This window comes from Pistacia vera, unplaced genomic scaffold (assembly GCF_008641045.1).
Source record: "Pistacia vera cultivar Batoury unplaced genomic scaffold, PisVer_v2 Contig218, whole genome shotgun sequence".
Lineage (NCBI taxonomy): Eukaryota > Viridiplantae > Streptophyta > Magnoliopsida > Sapindales > Anacardiaceae > Pistacia > Pistacia vera.
The window spans coordinates 481,407-498,424 of NW_022196022.1; the positions used below are offsets into that span (position 1 = coordinate 481,407).

A 17,018-nucleotide genomic window follows, 5' to 3' on the forward strand; every position below is an offset into this window, starting at 1 on the left:
GGGCCATTGACTTAAATTACATACCCTAATATGAAGCTACTAGAGGTGGGCAAGGCCCAAGCTCAGTTGGGATCAATCCTTTTGGGATCGGACCCAATTTGGGATCAATCCTTTTGGGACCAGGCCCAAATCATGAAAGACCGATCCTTAAGAGATCGGACCCAAATCTTGAAGGACTGGTCCAGACCCATGAGTTTTCATAGGGACCTGGTCCCAAGATCAGTCCTATGAGCTATAATTTTTTTTTATAAAATTATATTGTAACTCTTAGAATTTATTATGTATTTGATATATTATAGAAGGTTTTTGATAATTTTTAGGGAGTCTATGTAATTTTAAGGGTTTTTAAAAATAAACAGGCTTAGGCCTAGTACCGGTCCCAGGCCTGGACCCCAGGCCGGTCCCTCCCCCCTTGGGCCTGGTAAGGACCGGTCCTGCCCGGGCCGAATTCCCACCTCTGGAAGCTACTCCTTTGAGGTCGTTTCTACGGAGTGCTGTAATAATATTCTGAGGATCCATCCCAAACACAAACATCAAACATGAAAATCTTCCATTTAGTGGCCCTGCGCCCCTGCCTTTTCCTGGTAAAGGCCATATCGATCCCATGATGAACCTCTGCAAGCTACTCGTTTCAAGACGATCTCATTTTCTGATTACTTTTGTTGTCACCGAAGAGGGGCTTTGCTGCAGCGATTCCGAAACCAGGCCCAACAGCATCCGGTTCGCTACAGTGCGCAATTTAATACCCTCTGAGCTTGTACGTGGCAAGAATTTTCCTGGCTTCTTCGAATCTGTTTTCACAAAAATGGAAGCTCCTTTGGAGAAGCTATTGGATGAGGTTGAGTTTGAGACCACGGGGACTGCTATTATAGCTGATTCTTACATGCCTTGGGCTGTTGACGTTGGAAACCGTAGGAACATTCCTGTAGCTTCGCTTTGGCCAATGTCTGCATGACTGCATCTGAATTGTCAGTCGTTAAAAATGGGCATTTGCCGGTTGAACTTCCGGCCTCCAGGTGCGTTTTTTGTTTAACACAAGCGTTTTTCATTTCAGTTAGAATCATAACCATGGGTAGATGAGCAAGAAACCTAACGTACATTTTTTCTCTTGAAAGTTTTGTCATACTCATTCAAAGCTGGCTGCCTGGCTCCTGTCTGGTCTATAAAATCATGTGCATTGATGATCATAACATGGGATTTTGTGCACATGCTGTCATCATGAGACTTAATAGAGAACAGTAACAAAACAATGTGTAGTATTCTTCTTAATTTTAACCTAACGTAACAGTATTGATTTATTATGACATTAAAGCATCGAATCTATCAATTCTAAAATACAACAAAATGCGTAGTCAAGACTCAAGAATCAAGATCCTTTTTTTATTTTTATTTTTATTTTTTTTTTTGGGGTTGTTTGAGCTCATTTATATACATTTCAATTAATTTTTCGAGATTTTAGAACTTTAGACTAAATAAGAGCTCTAGTGGTTACTCCTATTAGTAACCGAGGAGAGGCTCGAACTCAAGCAAGATCTTTTTTTTTTTTCAATGATCGAGGGTGTTTAGGCCAACTTATGTGCATTTCAACTAATTTCCTAAGACCCTAGAACTATCAGCCAGATAAGAGCTTTAGTGACTAACCCTATTAGTAACCGAGAAAAGACTCGAACTAAAACCTTTTGAGTAATACACTAAAAACCCCCTATCGAACCACTAACCACCTAAAGATAGTTCTACTCAAGATCCATTTTCTCTCGTATATATGTGTGTGTGTGAAATATTCTATTGGCATAGGTTCTAGTAATTCATCTAATCAACACGGAAATCATAGGATAAAGTTTTCCCAAGTATAAAATAAATTTATTATATAAATATGTAAATTTTTAGGTTCAACGCCCTTGATTTTTTATTTTTTAATTTTAAGCAAGGCTTCACTCCCATAGGATATACAAAATACAGATGCACATGATCTTGGTTTTTTAAGAACCTGGAGACGAGAAAGTGGACTACATCCCCGGACTTCCTTCAACAAGGGCAGCTGATCTGAAAGAAGTTTTGCATCTCTTCTTCACTTCCGTCTACAACCTCGAAGCTCAAGTCATAGACAAATTAAAAGCACGATTCCCTTTCCCCGTCTACCCAGTTGGACCTACCATAACCAACTTTCAATTCAAAGACCACAATTCTTCAATAACTACTAGTCTCAATGATCTCAACTAACTCCAGTGGCTGGAATCTCAGCCCAGTGGCTCAGTCTTGTACGTTTCATTGGAAAGTTTTCTATCAGTTTCAAACGCTCAAATGGACGAGATTGTTGCGGGAGTGCTCAATAGTGGGGTCAGGTATTTGTGGGTGGCTCGTGGTGTGACCAATTGAGGGTGTTGTGCCATTCTTCCATCAGGTGGATTTTGGAATTTGGGGTTGTCTAGGCTAGCTTACACACCTCAATTAATTTTTTAAAATCTTGAAATTAATAGTTAGATAAGTTTTCAATGACTATCCTTTATTAGTAGTCATAGAGATTGAAACTTAGAACCTCGGTTCTAAGATGTTTATATCATAGTTCCAATGCTTACTTTTTCCACTTTCTGCGGATCAAATTCCAAACAGTAAGCAAAATTTGGAGGATTGGAAGATTGGATGGAGAGTAAAAAGAGAAGTTGGAAGCGAAAGTTTTGTATACAGAATTTATACTTTTGGTCCAACTTCTTGCTTCAAAATCAGAATGCCGTATGCAACTTTACGTTGGCTTGGAGCCACCCACTTAATATTGAGGGTATTTAGGCCAATTAATCTTCTGTAAGGAAGTCTTTTTCTTTTTGGTAACTGTAAGGCAGTCTCTTTGACCTACTCCTTATAAAGGTCTCTTCTAGCTAGACTATCAAACTTCCACACAGTTTGCAGTATTGAAATTCTCAGAATCCATTGATCGCATATGGCTCAATCCCAAACCAAAACATCAAGCATGAAGATCTGCCAGGTACTGGCCCTGCCTTATCCTGGTAGAGGCCATATCAATCCCATGATGAATCTCTGCAAGCTACTAGTTTCAAGACAACCTCATATTCTCATCACTTTTGTCGTCACTGAACAGTGGCTTGGCTTCATTGGTTCCGAAACCAGGCCGGAGAACGTCCGGTTCGCTACTGTTCCCAATGTTATACCGTCGGAGCTTGATCGCGCCAAGGACTTTCCTGGCTTCTTGGAAGCTGTTTCCACAAAGATAGAAGCTCCTTTTGAGAAGCTACTGGATGAGCTAGAGTTCCCAGTGTTTGCTATCGTAGCTGATTCTTACATGCGTTGGGCTGTTGATGTTGGTAACCGGAGGAACATTCCGGTGGCTTCGCTTTGGCCAATGTCTGCATCTGTATTTTCAGTTTTTCATCATCATGAGCTTCTTCTTAAAAATGGGCATTTCCCAGTTGAACTTTCAGGTGCGTATAAACTATATATTTTTTATGCGTTTTTCACTTCAGTTTGAGTTTACACATTAGAAAAGATGAGAGCAAGAACATAACATTTTCTTCTCTTAAACTAAAAATTATACATAGCTGGAATGGTCCAGGGAAAAAATCAGTGCAATAATGATCATAGCATGGATTTATGTGCACTTGCTGTCATCTTTTACAACTGGACTACGTCCGTATTGCAGAAGAAAAAACAATTTACAAATAATAATAATAACCATATATATGTATATATACTTTCTAGAGCAGATAGTATTTTCTTAATTTTAACCTAAAGGATATAAAATGCTTCTTAAACATTCCTCTGTTTGCATATATATATATATATATTTTTTAGAACGTGGAGAGGAGCATGTTGACTACATCCCTGGACTTCCTTCAACAAGGGTAGCTGATCTTCCAACAATTTTGCATGGAACTGGATCTAATGAAGGTACCAGAAAAGTTTTAAACCGAGCCTTGGAATGTGTTGAAGGAGTGTCAAACGCACAGTATCTTTTCTTCACTTCATTCTACAAGCTGGAAGATCAAGTCTTTGACCAGTTAAAAACGGAGTTTCCTTTCCCCGTCTGCCCAGTTGGACCTACCATACCCTTCTTTCAATTCAAACACAACTCTTCATCAACAATAACCAGTAATCTCAATGGACGTCCCAACTACTTCGAGTGGCTGGATTCCCAACCTAATGCCTCAGTCTTGTATGTCTCATTGGGAAGTTTTCTATCAGTTTCAAGTGACCAAATGGATGAAATTGTTGCTGGGGTGCGCAATAGTGGTGTACGGTACTTGTGGATAGCTCGTGGCGATACTTCTCTCTTTAAAGATGGCTGTGATGATGCAGGGATTGTAGTGCCTTGGTGTGACCAATTGAGGGTTTTATGTCATCCTTCCATCGGGGGATTTTGGACACATTGTGGCTGGAATTCTACTCTTGAAGCTGTTTACAGTGGTGTTCCAATGCTTACATTTCCAATCTTTATGGATCAAGTTCCAAACAGTAAGCGAATTGTGGAGGATTGGAAGATTGGATGGAGAGTGAGGAGAGAGGTTGGGAGTGAAAGTTTGGTGACAAGAGAAGAGATTTCAGAGCTAGTGAAAAGGTTTATGGATATGAATAGTATTGAGAGGAAGGACATGAGTAAAAGGGCTAGAGAACTTAAAGAAATTTGTCAAGGAGCAGTTGCTGAAAGTGGATCATCTATAAGTAACATTGATGCTTTTCTTAAGGATATTTCACAGATCCATGACTCAGAATAAGCAAGTAAGTTTAATGTACCCTGTCCACTCTCATGATTTGGAGTACCCAGGGCGCCATTTGTTTCTTATGTTGGAGATATTAGGACCTTGATTGTTTGAATAATTAATGAAACTAAGATTTATATATCGAACAAAGAAATAAATTTTCTGTTTATTGCTCAGCTTTCTGCTTTTGTGGTGAAAAGTTTTTTTTTTTTTTAGTATTTGCCCAGAAGAATATTATACATAGTAATAATTAAAAAAGCTACATCGATCACGTCAATTATTGACTTATTGTCGAATTTATAACATACAAAGGTATTTAATTAGTAATTTAATCTCCTTAAAGGATGCCTATTTACCTTTCTTCCTCCTTCAGTTCTCTTATAGACTCTCCAGTTTCCACACAGTTGCTGTAATATTCTAAGAATATATGGATCCATCCGAAACAAAGACATCAAGCATGAAGATTTGCCACGTAGTTGCCTTGCCTTATCCTGGTAGAGGCCACATCAATCCCATAATGAACCTCTGCAAGCTGCTTGTTTCAAGACAACCTCGTATTCTCATCACCTTTGTTGTCACTGAAGAGTGGCTGAGCTTCATCGGTTCCGAAACCAAGCCGGACAATGTCCAGTTCGCTACTGTGCCCAACGTAATACCCTCCGAGCTTGTTCGTGCATTGAATATGCCTGGCTTCTTGGAAGCTGTTTCAACAAAGATGGAGGCTCCATTTGAGAGGCTTTTGGATGAGCTTAAGTTCCCAGTGACTGCTATTATAGCCGATACTAACCTGCCTTGGGCTGTTGATGTTGGCAACCGCAGGAACATTCCTGTAGCTTCGCTTTGGCCAATGTCTGCATCTGTATTTTCGTTTCTCCATCATCATGAGCTCCTACCTAAAAATGGCCATTTACCAGTTGAACAGTCAGGTGCGTTTAGTTGCCCCAAAGAAATATTTGTTCAGCAAGAGTTTTTCATTTATATATATCATTTTGTTAACCATATAATCACATTATCCATATAATTCATATACACCCTCTAAAATTGTGAATTCCTAAGTTAATTTGCATCTTTATCATGTGGCCTTTCAGAACGGGGAATTGAGATTGTTGACTACGTCCCTGGACTTCCTTCAACAAGAATAGTGGATCTTCCAACAATTTTGCATGGAACTGGAACTAATGAAATTGGCAGACAAGTTCTGAACAGGGTCTTGGAAAGTGTTTTAAGGGTGTCAAAAGCTCAATATCTTCTCTTCGCCTCAGTCTACAAGCTCGAAGCTCAAGTCATTGAGAATTTAAAAGCACAATTTTCTATCCCCGTCTACCCCATTGGACCTACCATACCATACTTTCAACCCAACGACAATTCTTCATCAATAAGTCCTACTGGTCTCAGTGGTCCAAACTACCTCCAGTGGCTGGACTGCCAACCCAGCGGCTCAGTCCTGTATGTCTCATTGGGAAGTTTTCTATCGGTTTCAAATGCCCAAATGGATGAAATTGTTGCTGGGGTGCGCAAGAGCGGTGTCAGGTACTTGTGGGTAGCCCGTGGTGACACTTGTCGGGTTAATGATGGAAGAAATGACATGGGGATTGTAGTGCCTTGGTGTGACCAATTAAGGGTGTTGTGCCATTCTTCTATCGGGGGATTTTGGACTCATTGTGGGTGGAATTCCACCGTTGAAGCTGTTTATGCTGGAGTTCCAATGCTTACTTTTCCAATATTTGTTGATCAAGTTCCAAATAGTAAGCAAATTGTAGACGATTGGAAGATTGGATACAGAGTAAAGAAACTGGTCGGTAGTGAAAGTTTGGTGACAAGAGAAGAAATTTCAGAGCTAGTACAAAGGTTTATGGATTTGGATAGTGTTGAGAGGAAGGTGTTAAGCAAAAGGGCTAGAAAACTTCAAGAAATTTGTCAGGGAGCAACTGCAGAAGGTGGATCATCTATTACTAATATTGATGCTTTTCTTAAGGATATTTCATAAAGCCACTCTAAATAAAACAATTAAATTGGTGTATTTTCTACTCAATCGGCTCTTATGATTTAACACAGATAAACGAAATCGATTGTAATTTCTGTTAATTATACTAGCATCTTGTGTGAGCATATATTAAATTGTCTTCTTGTTTGGTATCCAATTAATTTATGCCAATAGTGTTGAACTATATGCATTCATAATGGCCTTTGGAATTAAGCCGAATATTTTATCTTTTTTTATTGGTTCTTCTGTATGTCGTAAGGCCTGATGCATGACATATGCAATAGACAAGCAAGAAAAATGGGAAGTCCAATAAACTTTTCCATGTGACAAACGTTTATATATATATAAACAAACGTGTTACAAGAGCTTGACTAATTCAAAAGCAGCAGCCGGTGAACAAATCCCTCAACAAGCAAATTAATCAAGTCCCCAGTTCCTCTAATCTTCTGAAATAAGCCATATCAGATATGGATCATCAATCCATGAAGATCTGCCACTTGGTGGCCCTACCTTATCCTGGTAGAGGCCACATCAATCCAATGATGAACCTTTGCAAGCTGCTGGTTTCAAGACGCCCTGATATTCTTATCACCTTTATTGTCACTGAAGAGTGGCTTGGCTTCATTGGTTATGCAACCAAGCCGGAAAACATCCGGTTTGCTACCGTGCCTAACGTAATTCCCTCTGAGCTTGTTCGTGCCAATAACTTTTTTGCCTTCCTGGAAGCTGTTTTCACAAAGATGGAAGCGCCATTTGAGAAGGTGTTGGATGAGGTTGAATCCGCGTCCCCAGTAAGTGCTATTATAGCTGATACTTTCATGCCTTGGGTTGTTAGCGTTGGCAAGCGCAGAAACATTCCTGTGGCTACGCTTTGGACAATGTCTGCGTCCGTATTTTCTGTTTTCCATTATCGTGAGCTGTTAGACAAAAAGGGGCATTTCTCAGTTGAATTATCAGGTGCGTATACCAGATTTTCCCTGTTAATTTTCTCTTAATATCATTCAGATCACGATCTAATTTTCATTCAGTTCTATTTCCATACAGTAAAGATATATATTAACTTAAGGATTATTATAGTTATACGCTGACACATTTGGGAAGAATAGTATTAATTATAATTATCACTACGACCAAGTTTTCAAATATACGGTAAGATTATTAAAGCTATTTATAACAAATAAGGCTCCTTAATTAATTAGCTAAGACATATATTAATACTGATTGCGCATTTAATTATCATTTCCTTGGTTAATTTGCATCTTATCTTGGGTTTTCAGAACGGGGAAACGAGCTTGTTGACTACATCCCTGGACTTCCTTCAACAAGGGTAGCTGATCTTCCAACAATTTTGCATGGAACTGGATCTAATGAAGGTACCAGAAAAGTTTTAAACAGGGTCTTGGAAAGTGTTTTAAGGGTGTCAAAAGCACAATATCTTCTCTTCACTTCTGTCTACAAGCTTGAAGCTCCAGTGATTGACAATTTAAAAGCTCAATTCCCTTTTCCTGTGTACACGATTGGACCTACCATACCCTTCTTTCAACTCAAACACAACTCTTCATCAACAACAACCAGTAATCTCAATGGACGTCCCAACTACTTCGAGTGGCTGGATTCCCAACCTAATGCCTCAGTCTTGTATGTCTCATTGGGAAGTTTTCTATCAGTTTCAAGTGCCCAAAAGGATGAAATTGTTGCTGGGGTGCGCAATAGTGGTGTACGGTACTTGTGGATAGCTCGTGGCGATACTTCTCTCTTTAAAGATGGCTGTGATGATGCAGGGATTGTAGTGCCTTGGTGTGACCAATTGAGGGTGTTGTGCCATTCTTCCATCGGGGGATTTTGGACACATTGTGGCTGGAATTCTACTCTTGAAGCTGTTTACGCTGGTGTTCCAATGCTTACATTTCCAATCTTTATGGATCAAGTTCCAAACAGTAAGCGAATTGTGGAGGATTGGAAGATTGGATGGAGAGTGAGGAGAGAGGTTGGGAGTGAAAGTTTGGTGACAAGAGAAGAGATTTCAGAGCTAGTGAAAAGGTTAATGGATATGAATAGTACTGAGAGGAAGGTGGTGAGTAAAAGGGCTAGAGAACTTAAAGAAATTTGTCGAGGAGCAGTTGCTGAAGCCTGAGGGTGGATCATCTATAAGTAACATTGATGCTTTTCTTAAGGATATTTCACAAATCCACTCCAAACAAAGCAATTAAGTTAGTTGCCTACTGTGTACTTGGTCGGCTCTGATGATCTCTTTCCGATAACCTTTTGATTCTTATACTCTGGTGGTCGTTAAAACCTAGTTACGTAAGAATAAATTATATATATAGCGCCAGATCTCATAAAATTAATTTTCTGGGCCCTGGTAAAGCAGGCCAGGAAGTAACTTTCTCTGATCACTCAATAAGACGTCCGTGCATCTCCAATCAGGAGTAAATGCAAGCAAATGAGCAATTTTTTAAGACCCCAAACATGATGAATGCTGTCAACAGTGTGCACCAAACTGCCATTTGCCATGTGGTGGCAATGCCTTTTCCAGGTCGAGGCCACATCAACCCCATGATGAATCTCTGCAAATTACTAGCTTCAAAATCACAAGATATTGCCATCACCTTCGTTGTTACTGAAGACTAGCTTGGATGGATCAATAAGCAGGTACCAGTAAATGTTGCTAATAATATGATAATGAGGGTTATTTCACATTAATTTATATATATAACACCCTCCTAAGGTGAATTATCTATGTGCTAATCTCATTATAGATTTAGATTGTAAACCCTCCTCATGTGTTAAATGTTTTCAAGGCTGAGAATGAATTTGACTGATGAAGCAAGACAAATTTATGCAGTAAGGAAGCAAATCAAGAGAAACAGAGGAAATAAAAACAGAAGAAAAAACAGACGAGAGCTGAAGGTATTTTATATTTTCATATGCGTCAATACAATATACATGACTAACAAAATATATAAACATCTGACGCACCATCCCTTAATTAAACCACAACATACATAAAGCAGCAACAGTTCCTTAAAATAAGGATCACCAAATAATTTTAACCAAAAACTTCAACTAATACAAATACTACACTGACTTGAAAGAAAGTAAGAGATACAAGCAATCTCAATCTTTAAATTAAATTCATTATAGAAAACAACCCTCATATCATTTATTAGCACACTGTCATTGATAAGTGATTAAAGTACATAGGAAAAGGTGCTACTTGCAAATCCTCATCTATTGATTATAGAAACAATTAAGCGTTTCAAATTCATGCCAGCACATGTAAATAATTATTCTTCTGAAAACACCTCTCCAACTGTTCAATCACGTTTCTTACCTCTGCATTATCTACTCTTCTCTGCCTAACTCTTTCTAAATCTCTTGCTTTGGCTCATACGCTATCTAGATTCTTTCAACTCAGTAGTTTCGTATTTCCAATTCAATCTCAGGCAAGCCCCGAATTGATCAAAGGTTGTTCAATCACATTCCAGACATGAAAAACCTTGTTGTATCTGAGCAAAACACCTTCTGCCATGTGGTGTGCATGCCGTATCCTGGTCGAGGCCACATGAACCCCATCATCAATTTCTGAAAGCTACTAGTTTTAAGAAACGACAACATACTTATAACCTTTGTAGTCACCGAAGAATGGCTCAGCTTCCTCAGCTCCGAGAATATGCCGGAAAAAATACGCTTGGTTTCAATACCAAATGTGATCCCATCGGAGCGAGATCGACCAGGCAACATGAAGGAGTTCATGGAAGCTGTTATGACGAAAATGGAGCGTCCTTTTGAACTTCTCCTCGATCAACTTGAGCTGCCGGCTACTATGATAATTGCTGATAGTTTCTTGTATTGGGCTGTCAGTGTTGGGAATCGGAGGAATATTCCTGTGGCGTCGTTTTGGACTATGTCAGCTATGATCTTTTCGGTGTTTCAACATTTCGACCTTTTAGTGCAAAATGGACACTACCCAGTTGACTTGTTAGGTGAGACAGGCTACAAAAACCTTGTTTTTCTTCATTATTTGTTCTTGGGATATACAGTTTTCTAATTTTTCTCACCCATTTAAGGTGCAAAATGGAGTTGGGACGTGGGATTTTTAGATATGGCACTCATAGATCAAATTTAGTTGGTGAAAAAAGATTACAATAGCTTTGAGTTTCATTTATCTGCAAAGGAGTTGATGCATTTTAAACCGTCTTTGCAGATAAAATCACACACATTTGTATACATTAACAATTGAAGAAGGCAACTGTGGAAAAAAAGAGTATCAACCATGATATATATAACAATAAATGTTCATATAATTGTAATTTCAAATCCGGATATAATTAATTTTCTTTATGTCTATTTTTGATAGAAAGGGGCGAGGAACGTGTGGACTACATCCCAGGAGTTTCTTCAACACGTCTGATGGACTTTCCATCGCTCATCAGTGGCAACGAGTCATATATATTGCAGCAATTCCATAGGATTATTTCGTGGGTGCATAAAGCACAATATCTCTTATTCACTTCAATATATGAGCTAGAACCCTATGCCATTGATGCTTTAAGAGCAAAGTTTCAGATACCCATCTACACGGTTGGCCCTGCCATACCTTGGTTTAAGATTGAAGACAATTCCTCATTAAGTCCTAGACACAATGAAATCAACTACATAGAGTGGCTAAACAGCCAACCTAACAGTTCAGTTCTTTATGTCTCTCTTGGAAGTAATCTTTCAATTTCAGGCACTCAAATTGATGAAATTGCTGCTGGTTTGTGCCATAGCGGTGTTAGGTTCTTGTGGGCTGTTCGTGGAGAAACAGGTAAACTGAAAGAGGCCTGTGGTAAAATGGGATTGTTGGTTCCCTGGTGTGACCAATTGAAGGTGTTATCTCATCCTTGTACTGGGGGATTTTGGACACATTGTGGGTGGAATTCTATTAAAGAAGGTGTTTTTGCAGGAGCTCCTTTCCTTACATTCCCTCTAGGAGTGGACCAAATTATAAATAGCAAGTTAATTGAGGAAGATTTGAAAATTGGTTGGAGAGTTAGAAAGGAAACGAGAGTGGAAAATTTGGTGACAAGGGATGCAATGAAGAGGCTTGTGCGCAAGTTTATGGATACGGAAAGCATTGAAGTTAAAGAAATGAGGAAAAGGGCGAAAGAACTGGGAGAGATGTGCCAAAATGCAATTTCAGAAGATGGATCATCTGAAATTGACATCAAATCCTTCATTAGGGACATTTCTTAACACCAAGAGCAAACTCAAGGCAGAACATCTTAAAGTTTACGTACATTTAAAAACTTATATTTACATTATTGCTTTCTTTATGGGTTTTTCATTTATTGCAATTTTTCTAATTTTTCATTTTATGTGAATAATGCAAAAGTAGAAAACGCACACGCCTAGTATCCATTCTTTATGGCTAGGAAGGACTAGTGGGGTATCTAATCCCATTCGCTCTCCTAGTTTTTGTCTCTCAGTATCAATGTTAGCTCAGTAGAGTGCTTTTCTTTCCGATCTCTATGCTTTTCATAGTCCATCGGAAATTCCCTCTGCCATTACCATACTCTAGCTTGATAGTTTCCACTGCCTGTCCAAGGTTGAGTGATGGGATTTGAGGGTGTACTTAAAAAGCCACCTATAAACGCTTTGCGCCCAATCATTGCATATAACGCTTGTATCCTCTATATTACTACGGGTGCTGGCACAAAGTTAGTTGGTGCTTATTCCTCATTTACCGTCATTGCTTCTTCTCCGAGAAAAGAAGTTCATGACCCATGGCCTTTTATCTCTATGCGACAGTTTTTGCTAAATAGATAATGATAAGAGGACATACAAACAATAAATTCTTCACTCAAAAGTGGTTAGCATTTAAAGGTGGAAAAGTGGCCCGACCCGCGGCAGGCCTGGGCAATTTGCGGGCCGGACCTAACCCGGCCCGCCAGCGAGTGCAAGCTAGGTTAGGCCCCCCTCTTTTTCAAAAGGGCCAACCTGGCCTGGCTTGGTAACCCTAACCCAGTGGGTTTTTGTGCGAGCTGGGTTGAGCCGACCCACCAAAAAAAACTAATTTTTCTTTTTATTTCCCCTTTGGTTAGGGGGCCTGACGGGGTTTTTTTTTTCAATGAAAAAAGATCAACCTGCGTAGGTCATCGAGTCGAGTCAAGTTGAGCTTGGGTTCAATCGAGCCGAGTTAGGGTTGACCCACCTGACCGGCCCATTTTTCCCACCTCTATTAGCATTAATCTTAACGTGAAGCAAAATAATATAAAATATGACGATTCAAACCGTTGGATATATATTTTAGATCATTATTAGCGACATGCTGGAATTTCATTAAAATCGGATGAAAATTCACCGTTGGTTGTGAGCTCATCAAATCTAAAATAACCCATTTTCTGTTCTTTCCCTCATTCTGCCTCCTTTCTTCGCACTTCCAAAGTGACGGATTGCATTTTGATATTGGACTTAATGCCCACTTTGTGTCCAAGCAAATAGTTTTAGGGAATTGAGGATCAGGATACTTTGATCTCTTCCTTGGCAACTCACATTTTCATTTCCATTTGGCTTTTTTTTTTTTTTTTTGGTATTAGGGTGTCCAGGCCAACTTATATGCACATCAACTAATCTCCGGGGTTTATTGAATGCCTTACAAATTCAAAGGACCAGGTAAGTCATAATAGTAAGTGCCCCAAGGTTTTGATCCTAAAAACTCAAGGAATAGAGCAAAACTCCTAGACCATCAAGTCAAACCCTTTGGGATTACTCTGACTCTTTTCATTGCTTAAGACAGTATGCATAAGAGTTAATTAATGCATCAATCAAAACGCTCGTTAATTAATTATTGATGATAATTACCAAACTAGCATGTGCTTCAGAGATTCGAAAATGTTACCTTCAGAAAATTAATTTACATAGGAGAAAGTGCTACAACTTGCAAGCTCTTGTTTAGCTCACCAAACATTTGATTGTATATGCAGTAACCATTTATCTGTATATATATCTCACTTTCCCTGCTGCATCCCAAATTCATTCCTATTAAAGTCATTCAAAAAGGGATGCCAATAAGAAGTTAAAAGAAACTTTGTCAGCTTCATTTGGAGAAGACTAATTAACGTTAAGAACTGAAAATGGGGAACTAATTAATGCCTCCATCATTGCATTCTTGTACTGCCAAACGATAAACGCCTGCAGAAGTTTTTCATCTGAATCTGCATGAATATATATACAAAGAAACAGAGGATGAATAAAAATATATTTGATTCAAACGTTGGCTCAAAGTACAGCTAAGACATCAAACTTTTCAATTATATATCCGTTAAGGTAGCTAGCTCTCTGCATTTTTTATTTCTTGAGATCCTTCCCTGAGACTTTCCCATTATGTATTTCTCTTGTGGGGGCTCTCAATTTATAAAAATATGAATTCTTCTTAATTAAGAGCTCTTTGTCTTTTCAGAAGTCAGCCAATAATTGAACACTGTAAACCAACAAAATTCATCAATAAAGCTAGCTCATCTCAAAATCAATCGAAACCTTCACTGCATTCAGACTCTGAACATGGATCCTTCAATCAATCTGAAACCAACTGCCGTCCGCCATGTGGTGGCAATGCCTCTTCCCGGTCGAGGCCACATCAATCCCATGATGAATCTTTGCAAGCTAATAGCTTCTAAAACAAATGATGTCCTCGTTACATTTGTTGTTACCGAAGAATGGCTTGGCTTCATTGGCTCTGATGCTAAGCCTGACAACTTGGGGTTTGCTTCAATACCAAATGTCATCCCCTCCGAGCTAGTTCGAGGTGTGGAGTTTCCTCGATTCTATGAAGCTGTAATGACAAAAATGGAAGTTCCCTTCGAGCAGCTCCTTGATCGGCTTGACCCGCCAGTGACTAACATCATAACTGATTCCGAGCTTTTCTGGGCAATCCGCATTGGTAATTGCAGGAATATTCCCGTAGCCTCGCTTTGCACTACATCGGCAACATTTTTTTCGAAGCTACATTATTTTGGCACCATACAAGATCAGCATTCACTGGCTGATTTGCTAGGTAGTAAAATACAATTCGATTTGCTTTCAGCTTCTCTTCTGTTTCTTACCCTGACTGTGTAGCTATTCTCTAATGTTGATTTACTATACTGCCAAGTACATTCATAGTAACTTATTCATATGGCTGGCTGTGTGGGATAGGAAAAGGAGACGAGATTTTGGACATTCCAGCAGCAGTTTCTTCAACTGATGTATCAGACATTCGAACTATCTACGGTGCAAGTGGTAGAGGAGTCATGCAGCTTGCCTTAAAAGGTCATTCATGGGTGCAAAAATCTCAATATCTACTATTCAATTCTGTTTACGAGCTTGAAGCCCAAGTCTTTGGTACTCTCGAAACGAAATTTTCTTTTCCCATTTATCCCATTGGCCCTGTGATACCCTACTTCGAATTGAAAGACAATTTCTGCACAAATATTAGTCCTGATGGTCCCAACTATCAAGAATGGCTAAATTTTCAACCTACTGGTTCAGTCTTGTATGTATCATTGGGGAGCTTCCATTCAGTTTCAAGTGAACAAATGGATGAAATTTCTGCTGGACTGAAAAATAGTGGTGTTCGATACCTGTGGGTTGCGCGAGGAGAAACTTGTAGATTGCAAAAGAGTTGTGGTGATATGGGATTGGTAGTGCCTTGGTGTGACCAATTGAAGGTGTTGTGCCATTCTTCTGTCGGGGGCTTTTGGACTCACTGTGGGTGGAATTCTACTCTTGAAGCTCTTTTTGCTGGCATTCCAATGATTACATTTCCTATAACTTATGATCAAGTTCCAAATAGTGAGAAAATTGTGCAAGATTGGAAGATTGGGTGGAGATTAAGGGGAAGAGGTGGAGATGAAAATTCGGTGAGTAGAGAAGAAATAGCCGAGATTGTGCAAAAGTTTATGGATAAAGAAAGCATTGAGGTACAAGAAATGAGGAAAAGAGCAAGAAAATTTAGAGAAATTTGTGATGGAGCAACGGCAAAAGGTGGAACATCTGGAGAAAATCTTGATGCTTTCATTAAGGAGATTTCACAAGGTCACATAACTATTGAGTAGCTGTGTGTATATTTATTGATCAAATCATCAAGACTGACGACCATGTTATAAATAAAACTGTTATAAAAGTTTATCATGTTGTTTAGTCATGAAACCAATCATTAAGTACCTTTAGGCAATTTGATAGTTTGTTGGAGACTCTTAGATACGTTACTTAAAAAGTTTTGAGTTCAAATCCCTACGATTACTAATAAAGGGTAGGCACTAGAGATTTGCTTGACCGTTAACTTTAAAATTCTAAAAGATTAGTTTAATCACGCATAAACTAATCCGAACACCCCTAATAAAGAAAATAAATTAAAAAGGGTGATTGTTGGATGTTGGGTATCTTGGCTTCGTTTGGTTGTCGATTGGGAATACTACTTTTAGAATTCCCAAAAAAGTTAAACAGTAAAATACTTAAAAACTCATAATATTATTCAACATTTTTTAAACCCCTTCAATTTGTTAATTTAATTAAATAACCCTAAGTATTTTTAAAAAAAATTACAAAAACACCCCAATAATCTACATTTACCAGATTCCGGCCACCACTGTCGGAAAATGGTCAGAATCTGGTAAGATTCAGCCGATAGTGCGCCGATCTAGCCTTTTCCGTGGATCTGACTAGAAAAATGCCAGATCTAAGGTCAAAGATCTGGTCGTTGGCTGTAACCAGTCGGTAACGATGACCAACAAACGGTCATCGTTGACCATGACCGTTTGTTGGCCGTCGTTGAATAGCAAATACAGGCCAGATCTGGCCTTTGTCGGCCAGATCTACCGTGTATTTGATCGGAAAAGACTTTATCAACGCACGACCGACAAGATCCAGTCGGTCATAAACCGAAACGGTGACTCCGATCACTCTCCGACGATGGTGGCCGACTGTCCGTATTTAAGGATAAATTAAGAGTGTTTTTATTAATTTTTAATATTTTATAAAAAAATAAATATAAAAAATATTTTATTAATTTATAAATCTTACACCGTAATAATTGTATAATTCAACTTTTTTTTAATTTTTTCAATAAAAAATTTTTAAAAATCTAAAATTTTGAACCAATCGAAGTCAAGCCTGAGGCTGCAATAATAAACACTACCATGTGCACAATTCAAAATAATCATCATTGTTTTCCATGACTTTAATACTAAAATACAAGCATGGGTCTGGCCTTCGTGATTGCCGCAAGAAAGAGATGGATAAATAAAATATTTGACCCTGTCTGTGATGGTTTGCTTTGAAAATTAATAGAAAAAACAGAGAAG

At 38.8% G+C, this 17,018-nt stretch overlaps 5 protein-coding genes and 1 pseudogene across 8 annotated transcripts; all 6 read left to right on the plus strand.

Moving 5' to 3' along the window:
* The first annotated feature begins 982 nt into the window (after positions 1-982).
* Positions 983-2,820, plus strand: LOC116130189 (annotated as a pseudogene).
* A 12-nt stretch (positions 2,821-2,832) lies between these two features.
* On the plus strand, positions 2,833-4,878 carry LOC116130164 (UDP-glycosyltransferase 87A1-like). Its single transcript, XM_031415915.1, has 2 exons — positions 2,833-3,434; positions 3,805-4,878. The coding sequence occupies exons 1-2, from the start codon at positions 2,936-2,938 to the stop codon at positions 4,722-4,724; spliced, it is 1,419 nt and encodes a 472-aa protein (XP_031271775.1). The 5' UTR covers positions 2,833-2,935; the 3' UTR covers positions 4,725-4,878.
* On the plus strand, positions 4,605-6,899 carry LOC116130165 (UDP-glycosyltransferase 87A1-like). Of its 2 annotated transcripts, none has more exons than XM_031415917.1 (3): positions 4,605-4,728; positions 5,083-5,635; positions 5,798-6,899. In XM_031415917.1, exons 2-3 carry the CDS (start codon positions 5,137-5,139, stop codon positions 6,694-6,696), a joined length of 1,398 nt encoding a protein of 465 aa, XP_031271777.1. In that variant the 5' UTR covers positions 4,605-4,728; positions 5,083-5,136; the 3' UTR covers positions 6,697-6,899. The 2 variants fall into 2 exon arrangements, with proteins under 2 accessions (XP_031271777.1, XP_031271778.1); XM_031415918.1 differs by having other exon boundaries at positions 4,689-4,728; positions 5,103-5,635.
* Positions 6,900-7,072: 173 nt separating this feature from the next.
* Positions 7,073-8,827, plus strand: LOC116130168 (UDP-glycosyltransferase 87A1-like). Its single transcript, XM_031415920.1, has 2 exons — positions 7,073-7,650; positions 7,971-8,827. Exons 1-2 carry the CDS (start codon positions 7,161-7,163, stop codon positions 8,825-8,827), a joined length of 1,347 nt encoding a protein of 448 aa, XP_031271780.1. The 5' UTR covers positions 7,073-7,160.
* Positions 8,828-8,834: 7 nt separating this feature from the next.
* On the plus strand, positions 8,835-11,974 carry LOC116130169 (UDP-glycosyltransferase 87A1-like). Of its 3 annotated transcripts, none has more exons than XR_004128013.1 (4): positions 8,835-9,345; positions 9,539-9,603; positions 10,140-10,679; positions 10,901-11,041. XR_004128013.1 is itself a non-coding variant. In XM_031415921.1 (4 exons), the coding sequence occupies exons 3-4, from the start codon at positions 10,367-10,369 to the stop codon at positions 11,929-11,931; spliced, it is 1,191 nt and encodes a 396-aa protein (XP_031271781.1). In that variant the 5' UTR covers positions 8,835-9,345; positions 9,539-9,603; positions 10,140-10,366; the 3' UTR covers positions 11,932-11,974. The 3 variants fall into 3 exon arrangements, 2 of the variants coding, with proteins under 2 accessions (XP_031271781.1, XP_031271782.1); XM_031415921.1 differs by lacking the exon at positions 10,901-11,041 and adding an exon at positions 11,054-11,974; XM_031415922.1 differs by lacking the exons at positions 9,539-9,603; positions 10,901-11,041 and adding an exon at positions 11,054-11,974 and having other exon boundaries at positions 8,835-9,291; positions 10,310-10,679.
* A 2,117-nt stretch (positions 11,975-14,091) lies between these two features.
* On the plus strand, positions 14,092-15,803 carry LOC116130273 (UDP-glycosyltransferase 87A1-like). Its single transcript, XM_031416029.1, has 2 exons — positions 14,092-14,731; positions 14,872-15,803. Exons 1-2 carry the CDS (start codon positions 14,239-14,241, stop codon positions 15,768-15,770), a joined length of 1,392 nt encoding a protein of 463 aa, XP_031271889.1. The 5' UTR covers positions 14,092-14,238; the 3' UTR covers positions 15,771-15,803.
* Positions 15,804-17,018: the final 1,215 nt, after the last annotated feature.

What these genes read in the sequence shown, in the direction of transcription:
- LOC116130164 (XM_031415915.1), top strand. Translation starts at nt 2,936, where the DNA reads ATGGCTCAATCCCAAACCAAAACATCAAGCATGAAGATCTGCCAGGTA. An exon ending in TTTCCCAGTTGAACTTTCAG is followed by an intron (nt 3,435 to 3,804) that starts GTGCGTATAAAC and finishes TATATTTTTTAG; the next exon opens with AACGTGGAGAGGAGCATGTT.
- LOC116130165 (XM_031415917.1), top strand. Translation starts at nt 5,137, where the DNA reads ATGGATCCATCCGAAACAAAGACATCAAGCATGAAGATTTGCCACGTA. An exon ending in TTTACCAGTTGAACAGTCAG is followed by an intron (nt 5,636 to 5,797) that starts GTGCGTTTAGTT and finishes GTGGCCTTTCAG; the next exon opens with AACGGGGAATTGAGATTGTT.
- LOC116130168 (XM_031415920.1), top strand. Translation starts at nt 7,161, where the DNA reads ATGGATCATCAATCCATGAAGATCTGCCACTTGGTGGCCCTACCTTAT. An exon ending in TTTCTCAGTTGAATTATCAG is followed by an intron (nt 7,651 to 7,970) that starts GTGCGTATACCA and finishes TTGGGTTTTCAG; the next exon opens with AACGGGGAAACGAGCTTGTT.
- LOC116130169 (XM_031415922.1), top strand. Translation starts at nt 9,127, where the DNA reads ATGCAAGCAAATGAGCAATTTTTTAAGACCCCAAACATGATGAATGCT. An exon ending in TAGCTTCAAAATCACAAGAT is followed by an intron (nt 9,292 to 10,309) that starts ATTGCCATCACC and finishes AGAAACGACAAC; the next exon opens with ATACTTATAACCTTTGTAGT. An exon ending in CTACCCAGTTGACTTGTTAG is followed by an intron (nt 10,680 to 11,053) that starts GTGAGACAGGCT and finishes TATTTTTGATAG; the next exon opens with AAAGGGGCGAGGAACGTGTG.
- LOC116130273 (XM_031416029.1), top strand. Translation starts at nt 14,239, where the DNA reads ATGGATCCTTCAATCAATCTGAAACCAACTGCCGTCCGCCATGTGGTG. An exon ending in TTCACTGGCTGATTTGCTAG is followed by an intron (nt 14,732 to 14,871) that starts GTAGTAAAATAC and finishes TGTGTGGGATAG; the next exon opens with GAAAAGGAGACGAGATTTTG.